This window comes from Primulina eburnea, chromosome 10 (genome assembly GCF_022965805.1).
Source record: "Primulina eburnea isolate SZY01 chromosome 10, ASM2296580v1, whole genome shotgun sequence".
NCBI classification, from domain to species: domain Eukaryota; kingdom Viridiplantae; phylum Streptophyta; class Magnoliopsida; order Lamiales; family Gesneriaceae; genus Primulina; species Primulina eburnea.
In genome coordinates this window covers 7,519,387-7,530,451 of record NC_133110.1, presented here as the reverse complement: position 1 = coordinate 7,530,451, position 11,065 = coordinate 7,519,387, and the positions used below count along the sequence as shown (strand labels likewise).

General features: G+C 36.2%; 1 protein-coding gene and 2 long non-coding RNA genes across 3 annotated transcripts; 2 read left to right on the top strand and 1 right to left on the bottom strand.

The window, feature by feature from the left end:
* The first annotated feature begins 437 nt into the window (after window positions 1-437).
* LOC140842846 (uncharacterized) lies at window positions 438-10,827 on the top strand. The gene is made up of 12 exons (XM_073211038.1): window positions 438-587; window positions 1,003-1,074; window positions 1,195-1,329; window positions 2,170-2,461; window positions 2,641-2,759; window positions 2,878-3,010; window positions 8,292-8,368; window positions 8,677-8,874; window positions 9,163-9,352; window positions 10,077-10,257; window positions 10,355-10,455; window positions 10,547-10,827. Exons 1-11 carry the CDS (start codon window positions 438-440, stop codon window positions 10,398-10,400), a joined length of 1,593 nt encoding a protein of 530 aa, XP_073067139.1. The 3' UTR covers window positions 10,401-10,455; window positions 10,547-10,827.
* On the top strand, window positions 3,017-6,366 carry LOC140803005 (uncharacterized). Its single transcript, XR_012111731.1, has 3 exons — window positions 3,017-4,981; window positions 5,087-5,181; window positions 5,318-6,366. It is a non-coding gene; the product is annotated as an uncharacterized lncRNA (long non-coding RNA).
* Window positions 6,582-7,044, bottom strand: LOC140803006 (uncharacterized). The gene is made up of 2 exons (XR_012111732.1): window positions 6,911-7,044; window positions 6,582-6,727 (listed from the first exon to the last, which is right to left on the bottom strand). It is a non-coding gene; the product is annotated as an uncharacterized lncRNA (long non-coding RNA).
* Window positions 10,828-11,065: the final 238 nt, after the last annotated feature.

Here is an 11,065-nt window from a genome sequence, read left to right as displayed (position 1 = left end):
GCGTAAACCAGTCATGTTGTGCATATCCTTGCATCTCATGATTTCCCGTCTCACAAAATTGACTCTGAAGACCATCTTATAAAAATTTTTGTGTTGTTTTTTGATCCGACTATAAACCATGACTTATTTGATTAACGAATAACGTCTTTTTAAAAAATATATATATATATATATTCAAACGTGTACTTCTAAAACTAACCTCCGTATCTACTTCAAAATATTATTATTATTATTATTATTATTATTATAAAATAACAACTTTAGAAATATAAAGTATTTCATATGTTTATTTTCCATTTATTAAACCGTGACAATTTAAATAACTCTTTGGGCAAAAATTTTCTCCAAGATTTTACCCAATAGAATGAGCCTAACGATGATTGGGCCAAGAGCCCACAATCAGATGCAGATCATGATTAGAGTTGATATCTGTAAGTATGAATATACCCCCTAAAAGCGGGTTTCCAATGAGCGATTTCAGTTTACCTTCAAGCAGCCGCTTCTTTGCAAGAAGTTTGGTTCGTCACCTGTTAGGCGCCGGAAACTACTGCTTTCTACAGTTCTACTCCAGAATGGACTTGGATAAGGTAAACCCTTGTTTGATACAGATGCACGCCTCCCAGTATGTGTAGTTTCCCGTATCTATACGTTTCCATTTCTAGAAATTTTTAACGGTGTCTAAGATTTTCATTATTTTTGCCGACGAGAGCCTGGGATGATTAAAAAAAAGGTGATGATAGTTGGTTATCGTTTCTTTCTGGTTGTAATTTATGTTACTTATCAGTTTTTGGGTTTGAGAGTTACTTATTTTTAATCCATTGGCTCAAGGGGTTTGGTGAATAAGCTGGTAAGAAGGAGAGTGAATTAAAAACGGATATTAAATGTGAATCTTCGAGGAATGTAGAGAAGTGCATATTGTGTGTGCGCGAGTGTGTGTTCTTTTTATTTTGGAATATGATTCTGGCTATAAAAAATTAAGAAATTTATTTTTATTTTTGGCAGCAAGAGAATGATGATGAACTTGCATTGGTTCTTGAACTTCCTGAAAGTGACCCTTTATTCATGAGGAAGAAGGTGCGACAATTTGGCTTTAAATTTCTCTGTCTTATTTGATGTGACGAAGAACCAAGTATCTTGTTGAAGTAGTGATCATTTTCATTCCCTTATTGTGACTACTTTGTTATCACTTGACAGAAATTACTTGATGATATGGGTTTCGATTCGAAGATTCAGGCACGCATTAAATGCTCCTCCACTTCCACTCCTGATCAACTGGATGATTTCTTGAACAGGTTGATTCAACAAGCAAGAATAATAAACTTTGATGAGGTGATCACCTTCTTATTACTTTAATCTCAACATTGTAAACATATGGGATACATAAACATATGGGATTTGCTTATGCCATTCTTATGCTGATGGATAAACAAACTTTCCCTTTTCGAACAGTGAAAAAGAACTTCTGAGTTTGCAACAAATTGGTAACTGAAGCATTTAGTCTTTTACGACATTGAGAGATTCTCTCACCTAAGACAATAGTCTTTTACTTTGCACTTTTTGGTTAGGATATGACAGACATTGATACTTTCACGAAGAATCAACACGATGTAAAAAGAAACCAAGTTAGGGCTACTATTGCGTTAGTGGTAATAATATGACGTGCTCATAATATTAGCTTCTATTAAGGTGCATGGGATGAATTTTGGTTGGTTATTGAAAAATGTCCAAAATAATGCGCCGTGGATGTTGGTTTCTCATGGGATTGGCAATGTTTTTGTCACGTGTTAGCTCTAAATGTAATGTAATTGTAGCGACATTAAGTTTGAGAGACTCATTATAGGATCGATGCTCCACGTTTTGATCATTTTTCTAGTTGGAAAAATTCTCAATGATTACACTCTTTGCAATCCATTGGAATACCCTTGATCTTGACTCTTATATAAATTATAGGATCGAGCGCTTGAGCCTTTACCGAAAGATATAGCTTGTAGTAATTATCGAATTCAAATCTTTTAAACCATACAGTAGTTCAATTATCAAGATTTCATCATTCTCATGATATGCTAATGTTTTAAGATTGGACTTTCGAATTAGGATTAGTCATTTAATGGTATCATTGTTTGCTTTAGAGTAATGTAAAAATCTATGAACAATTATGAATGGATGCAGGTGGAAATTTACTTTAACGGAGACAGTACGAGGAATTACAGTAATCCCAGGAATGAATTGCAAGCTCTGAATTATCTACTTGAAGTAACTGATAATTCATTGTCCGCTGAGAAACACAAGATGAAAAATGTTATGCAGAAGTTACGAGATGAAATAGTTGATAGGATCCATGAACTTGGAAGCAAATTTGGTGAAGAGTCGAAATTTGTTAGATGCCGTAACTCGGATAAAGAAAAGTGTCTATTAGATTGGTCTGTCGATCATGGTGCAGGGACAAAATTGGATATAGCTTGTGAGTGCAATATTGCAAAGCCATAATTTGTTGAATATCTGTCCCTGTATGATTAATTAAGTGCAATGTTGAATTTAATCAGTTTCAATATTCATACAAATGATGGATTTTGTTGGGTAAAAGCATAAGGAGGTTTAATACAACAAAAATTTTCCTTTGATGTAATTTTTCTCATCTAGATATTGAAGGAGCAGGAAGAGGGGCCATAGCTACACAAGACCTAAAAGTAGGAGATACTGCTTTGGAGATTCCTGCATCTATCATTATTTCGGAGGAGCTTGTGCATGAATCGAACATGGTACACCTTGTTGTCTAGTAAGGATTTTATTACTCATTGAATTGCCATACCATTTCTTTGTATATTATGTAATCAGCTCGTCGAGTGCTAATGGATATTCATGGTTTCTTCGAGGTAGTTCCATATTCTCAATGAAATCAATGGGATTTCAACAGAGACAATGTTCCTCTTGTGGTGCATGAAGGAGAAGTACAACAAGAATTCAAGATTTAAATTATTTTTTGAGACATTGCCTGAGAAATTTAACACTGGTAACTCTGTTATTAAAATTAAGTGCTCAACTGGAATCACCTCATTCCTTCTCTCTATTATTGTGTTTATGTTGCTTGATCTGTCAAATCCTCTAACAAGTATTAGCTCAACTCTTTGCCTGTATGCTGTTGACTGGTAAAGTACAATTTGGAGGTTAACATTAATAAATACAAAATTGGTTATACCAGCCTAAAAATGTTGGAAATTCAAAATTGATTTTAGTAATTATTCTTGTAAACTTGTAGATTAGATAATTGATGGTAAATTTATGTATTATAGGAAATAAATATGTTGTACTCTAATCAATGATCTAGTTTTCTGATTTAAATGATTTGTATATGCTGTGTAAGTTCTATGAGTTAGTGATTAATGAAAAGAAGATTTATTCAGTCAAATATTCTTGTTTTTCGAGTTGGTATCAGGGCCACCGAAAACACAATTTTTTGCCGCTGCATCCCTAAAACCATGTCAGAAGTTCCGAGTGATTTTACCATAGAGACCAATCCTGTTGTCACTAATTCATCAAAAATTAGTGGAACCACCTCAGAATCTCACTTCAATCAGATAACCACAATTCGTTTGAATGGAGGTAACTTTCTGAGATGGTCACAATCTGTCCGAATGTAACAGGTGAAAAGAAAGCCCCTGCAACAAATGATCTAACCTATAGTACATGGGACGCTGAGAATTCCATGGTTATGACGGCTGGTAAACTCCATGGAAGAAGATATATCAAATTACATGTGCTATCCCACGGCACAAGAGCTTTGGGAAAACATAAATCAAATTTACGTTGATTTAGGAAATCAATCCCAGATCTTTGAGCTTAACTCAAACTCGGAGAACTACGACGGGGGGAGGACAATGTCACCAAGTACTTCAATTCCTTGAAACATATTTGGCAAGATTTGGATCTCTTTAATACCTGGGAATGGAAGTTTACCGAGGTGAAGTGGTGAACGCCATGATAAAAAAGGTCGTGGAGGATAATCACATCTTTAAATTCCTGTCGAGGCTCAATGTTGAGTTTCATGAGGTTAGAGCAAGAATCATTGGGAGACAGCCCTTGCCCCCAACTGGTGAAGTGTTCTCGGACCTGCTGTTGAAGGTTCAGCCCTAGTAATAACAGGTGGAACCTACCACAAATCAGTGAACAAATGATGAGAGACCACACATTTGGTGTGATGTCTGCAAAAAGCCTAATCATTCTCAAGATAAGTGTTGGAGGATCCATGGCAAACCTGCTCATTGGAAAGGGAAAACAGGTAACAAACCGGAGGCTGAAATGACTCGTTTCACCAAGAGCAGGTTGAACATCTTCTACTGCTGCTAAAATCCCGTCAGCCATGTGGTACTCCTAGTGCTTCTACGATATACACATGTAATGAACTAAATGCTCTATCTTGTCAGTTTAAATCCTCCGCTCCATGGATAGTTGATTCCGGATCCTCAAATTTATTTGAATCCTATAACCCATGTCCTAGAAATCAAAAAGTCAGAATAGCAGATGGTAATTTCTCACCAATTGAAGGTAAAACATTTTAGACAAGTCACAAAGGTTCTAGATTCATGGTTCTAGGTTCATGCAAAAGAATCTAGAACATTGTGAATGAGACAATAAGGTTCTAGGTTCATGCAGAAGAACCTAGAACATTGTGGACAATACATGAACATTTGTGAGGCCCAATAACTATAATAGGCCCAACTCATTTCCATAATATATTAACCAACCCATTTGATTTAAGGATAGCAGAATCGTTCAATCCAGAAAGCTCTTCCCCAGCCTTGCAACTCGTCGCTTTTCTCCTCCTCCTGCTTCAGTCGCGTCGCGCCGCGCCGCCAACAGCCGGAGGAATAGTGCAGCAGCTTAGCAATCTTCTTCGTCCATTCTATTAACTTCTTTCCTACCATGATAGAGCTCCATCCTTCGCGTTCGGGCAGCAGCTGCGTTTCGTTCTTTGTCCGATTTGGTGAGCTTCTAGCTTCAATTTTTCTTGTTGATGTGGGTTTGTTTAGCGAGGAATAGAAGCCCGTTATATTTCTCTGTTTTCAGCTGATTTCTAGCTATGTTTCAGCTAGGTTTCCGGTGTTGAAACAGTGTTTCCGGTGACTTTTCCGGCGAGCCACCTTCGCGAGATCACCGTTGTGCATTTTAGCCTCGATTCTTGAGGTATTAAGCTTGAAATTTCAGATTATATACGGGTTTTATAGGCTGCCCAGAATTCAAATTTTAACCGCTCCTATTTAAATTGTTTTAGTAAGTTGGAATGCATTATACTGAAGTGTATAGCGAATTTATATTGTAGGTTATACTTATATCGTTGGATGAGTTTCATCAGGAAGTCCTTAAGAAATTACTGTGGTGTTGTAAGTTTATAGTTGAGGTAAGCTCAAACTTATATCATTATGACGCTTATATTGGCGTGTAAGAATATTCGGTGAATGTTGTGTGCTATTATGTGCCTTGAATGTTTATTCAGTTGCATTCATGCATTAATTGTGTTAGCGTAACATATTGAGCCTTGACTCCTTTGACGGCGATTTATGTTGATTCTATTGAGATATATTGAGTCATCAGAGGGACGAGTGGGTTAGGATTAGCCACATTCCCAGATGACAGCTAGGGACGAGCAACTTAGCTACTCGCATTCTCGATACTACGTACATGGACGAGCGGCGATTTGATGCTGCATTCTTGACACGGGTGTCCACTGTTACTGTTGATGATGGTATTCGTTTAGACTCCATTTGGTATCCGTTATTCCATTGTTACCATTCATGCATCGCATGTCATTGCATTTACTTGGTATTATTACATGTCTTTTATATACGTCGTGATTTTACTGGTTTGTCGTACTGGGTTCCAACCCATGTTTTCTTTTTATGTTGTGGTTGTTTTTGATGTCATAGCAGGTTATTCCAAGGGATTTGACGCGTCAGGTGGAGCGTCAGCGAGTTGTACCCAGTAGTCAGTTGGTTTGTGTCAGAGTTCCCAGATACCTATATATTATACTGGTTTGATACATTTGCAGGGAGATGCCCTGTGTAGCTGTATGGTGTTGTTTTTATGTTGTTTTGGATTTTATTTGTGGTATGTTGTGTCTAGTCCTGATCAGTGCGGCCGTAGGATATTTGTTTGGTGATTGTGAACTTGATGTTATTTTCGAGCGTATATAGTTGTGTTTTGAAATTTTTGGGATGTCCTACTTACGGGGAGGTCCTGCCGAAATTTCTGTAGGCCCAAATGAACGTTTTAACTTGTTTTCGTTGTTTACACCATTTAATCCTTGTTGTTTGGTAATTAAATATTAATTAAGAGCACAGGCCCTGACAACATTCTTGGTCTATGTGGAAGGATCTACAATGATGTGGAAAAAAAGTGAGTCTAGAAACCTTCGGAGCAATCAAGAAAGATGAAGAGCCTTAGAGGAAGTTCTAGACAATTCTACAACACTTGTATATTGTAGAATGTAAATGTGTAGCAATTTCTAGTATGATCTAGTGTAGAGTAGTGTGGAAAATTCTAGAACCTAAGAGATTTGTATATATAGAGTTGTAGGAACTAATTGGCAATCAACCAAGTGTGTACTTTATCTCTCTATAAATTCTCCAACTCACTTGTGCTTGTTTATACTTTTAACCACGCAAGATCGTTCTTAAGGCTGCTTTGCTAGTGCTCGCAAGGGCAGAGTCAAGGGACAAAGGCCGCACATATACTTAGAAGGATAGATGAGATCCTACCTATGTGGGCACTACCCTCACTTCATTTCAACGGGTCAGATCTTACCACACATACAATTTCAAAAAAAAAAAGTGGGTACTATATATGCATGGGCAAATCTTGGCCATCCATCCTATTATGGGGGCAATGCCCAAATAGGTAGGATGAAATAAAGCACTTAAAGGGCCAAGTTTGTGACAACTAAGGCACTTACAAATTGATGAATACACCGATGCAGATTGGGCTGGATATATAGGAGATCGAAAATTTACTTCGGGTTACTGCTCTTTTGTAGAAGGAAACTTGGTGACATGGCGAATTAAAAAGTAAAATTTAGTCGCTAGTTGCAGTGCGGAGGCTGAGTATAGGGCTTTAGCTCATGGAATTTGTGAGAATATGTGGATAAGAAGGTTGCTAGATGAATTGAAAGCATGTGAATCATCTCCAATGAAAGTGTATTGTGACAATAAAGCTGCAATCTTGATATCTCATAATTCAGTTCTTCATGACCGTACAAAGCATGTGGAAGTAGATATACACTTTATTAAGGAGATGATAAATAACGGTTTGGTGAGCATGGTCTACATTCCCACTAAGGAACAAGTGACGGGCATCTTCACAAAAGGATTACAAAGAGCGCAGTTTGATTTTCTAGTTGGCAAGCTGGCAATGGAAAATATTTTCAAACAAGCTTGAGGAGGATTGTTGGAAAATCAAAATTGACTTTGATAATTATTCTTGTTAATGTGTAGATTAGCTAATTGATTGTAAATCTATGTATTATAGGAATGTATTATAGGAAAGAAATATGTTGTACTCCAATCAGTGATCTAGTTTCCCGATTTAAATGATTTGTATATGTTGTGTAAATTCTATAAATTAATGATTAATGAAAAGAAGAATTATTTGGTCCAAATATTCTTGTTTTTCAAGTGTGATATCATGTTAGATGTCTCACATCGGTTGAATTAATTCTTTCAGAGTCGTATATTCGGTTGAATTAATTCTTTCAGAGTCGTATATATAGACTTAGACAATCATCCTCCCTTGAGCTAGTTTTTGGGGTTGAGTTAGGTCAGAGTCTCAATCTTAACGTGGTATCAGAGCTGAGGTCCACCGCTGTATATTAAACTACTCAATGGATCAATTGATAATGTTTTATAACGTGGTATCAGAGCTAAGGTCCACCGTTATATGTTAAACTACCCAATGGGTCATTTGATAATGTCTCGTAAACTTTACGCTCCAATTGTTCATTCCTGGATGTGAGGGGTCTATTAGATGTCTCACATCGGTTGAATTAAGTCCTTGAGAGTTGTATATATGGATTTGAACAATGCATCCCCTTGAGCTAGCTTTTGAGGTTGAGTTGGGTCAATGTCTCAATTTTAACAAAAAAACAAGTAGGAATTATAATGGGTTATGGTAAAGAAGTCCTCTAACCTGTCATAGCTCGTGCTTTAGTTCATACAGATGTCATCTTAAACAGTTGAATGTGCGTGATATATACTGAACATTGTCTGAAATGGACTTTGCTATTTGGTTATTTTGAAATGCAGGATTGAGCTTTGGAATTGATGCTGTCATGACTTTAGATGGAACCTTATTGTTAGAAGAAATTGTGCAAGCGAAAGAGGTCATTCAACCCCTTCATCTCAATCATAAGGACACCCATATTTTCACAATTAACAGTAGTTTTCTGTAAATTACATTTAGTACAACTCAATTTTCATGAAGTGTCAAATGGTTTTTGGTGCTACTCTATTAGGTAGCAGCAATTGTTCCCATTGTCCAGTATGTTGCTTATGTGTCATTTGAGCTACTAGTACATTAAAAATATTTGAGTTGCTTTGATACTAACCGCTATATTTGGTATAATAGCAACCATTCGAAAATGTAAACGTTGTAAAGCATGACGCCAAGTATAGTTTCATTTTGTTTCAGCACCTACGGGTTCAATATGAGGAGTTATTTCCTGCACTGAGTGATCTTCATCCTGACGTATTTCCGTCGGAGTTGTACACATGGGAGCACTTCTTATGGGCTTGTGAACTCTTCTACTCTAACAGCATGAAAGTTGTCTTCACTGATGGAAAGCTAAGAACCTGTTTAATTCCTGTTGCTGGCTTTCTCAATCACTCGGTCAGATAATTACCAGTTTCTATTGCTTTGTTTCTGTGATTTGTGTTTCTTAATTCATCGTCAAACTTCTATGAGGACTTGTATATGACAGAACGGCTTAGTAAACTCAATGAAGAAAATGGAAATCGAAACTTATTCATCCAACCCCACCACAACAAAGAAGAACCAAAAACGGAGATTGAGAATAATAGGAATCAAATAATATGGATATTTAATTAATGGAATTCTTGAATATCACATGGCTAGCATGGTTTATAGCTAATAGCAATTGGTTTTTCTTCTTGTCAGATATGCCCGCATGTAATGCGCTATGGAAGAATAGAAGCGAGTACACATTCCTTGAGATTTCCTTTATCAAGAGCATGTCATACAGGAGAACAGTGTTTTCTTGGTTATGGAAAGTTCTCCAGTTCTCATTTGTTGACTTTCTATGGCTTCTTACCGCGAGAAGATAACCCATATGATGTTATTCCACTAGGTACTTCTCTTGATGTTTGTATTCTCTTGTTTATATTTTTTCTTGGTTGCACCACATGATACATATAAATCCCATGAAATATATTACTAAATAAGGTAGACAAAGAACCCTCGTATTTGTATCTGTATATGCTATATGTCTCTATATTATTAAGAAAGGGGTGGACTGTAGAATAATTGCCCCTTTGATCTTTTCATCTCGTCTTTTGTTGTGTTTTATTTGTTATTTTTTAAATATCCTAAGTTCTTCCGGTTTGTTCTTGTTTTTCTAGACATCCCTCCTCGTGTAGTTAATAACATACTACATTAATTTCTGATAAAGTATATCCGATGCCTTAAACTCACTATGTGTGTATTAATTAGTATATATAATTAAGTGTTCCTAGAGTAACAATTATTTGGTCAATTTCATGTAGCTGTGTTTATTTCCTAAATACCCCTTCCTATATACTATATTTGTGTTTTATCTTGTCTTATCTGATATGTTTATGCTGTAGTAAAATCTTTTTTATTCTAGTGTCTCTTGATGTGTGTCCTTATGTTTGATACTATCTCTTAATTAATAATGAAATAATATTTTTAAATTTGATTTTAAATATAACAACGTTTCATCGTATAATTAAGTTTAAGACATCCCCCCGCTTATGAACCCAAAACTTATTGCTCCTTAGTCTTATATTCTCACAATTCGTTATAACTTATATTTATTAAACATTGTGTGTCAGAGTTCGATATTTGGCAGGATGAAGATTGTGAAGATGGACGAATCACACCTGAATGCTCACTCACATGGTTCGTGGCACGTGGTATTCAAAAGACCATGGAATCTTTCGCTACGGGTTGCCGACTCCGTTACTGGATGTTCTACGTAGAGCTCGAAATCCGAACTGGCAATCAAGCATCATTGTACATTCTCTCATCCTTATGACTTGTACTGCTACTCTAGGAACTACCCATCCAAGATTGCTTTTATTCATGAGTCATCTTTGCAATGCCTTTTCAGACACAAGAAATCTTGGAAACGGAACTTGATGTCCTTAGAGACCTAAACAGCACCTTTCAAGACAGGATGGATGCCCTCGGGGATGAAAATCTTGATGACAGGTAACACCAATGATCATGCGATGCATAATTTTTTTGCAAAAAGGAAAGATATTTGAAGAACTTGTCATGAATAAGCAATTTTGTCTGTTAGGGAAAGAGCGAGTTGGGATGTGAAGCTCGCGATAGAGTACAAAAATTTACAAAGGAAAATACTCTCCTCGATCTTAACTTCGTGTAGGACTGGCTGTGAGTTGTTAGAATGTGAACTCCTCAAATATACACAGGTTAGCTAGCTTGTGGAGCTTATTTGTTGCACTTCTCTCTGAAACTATAGTCTCTTCACTTGTGTTGACATTAATTTTTTCTAAAAAACTATCACACTTGTACAACCATTGCTTCTTGTGAATCTGCATTTCATGAAACTTCTGCTGCCGTTTCATGTTTTTTAATTCTTGTTAGGGTGATCCATTTTCCATCCCAAAGAAAAACTCGAAATACGTGATTGGATAAGATTTTTGTCAAACATTTTATGAAAAATGTTTTAAAAAAGTGTTTTCAATTATAATTTTTAAATAATAATTGAGATATATTTTTTGATGTTTTTATAAATAAATAGGTGTCCTTGCATTCGTAAGACTGTCTAACAAAAGCCCTATTTTTTTAAAACTGG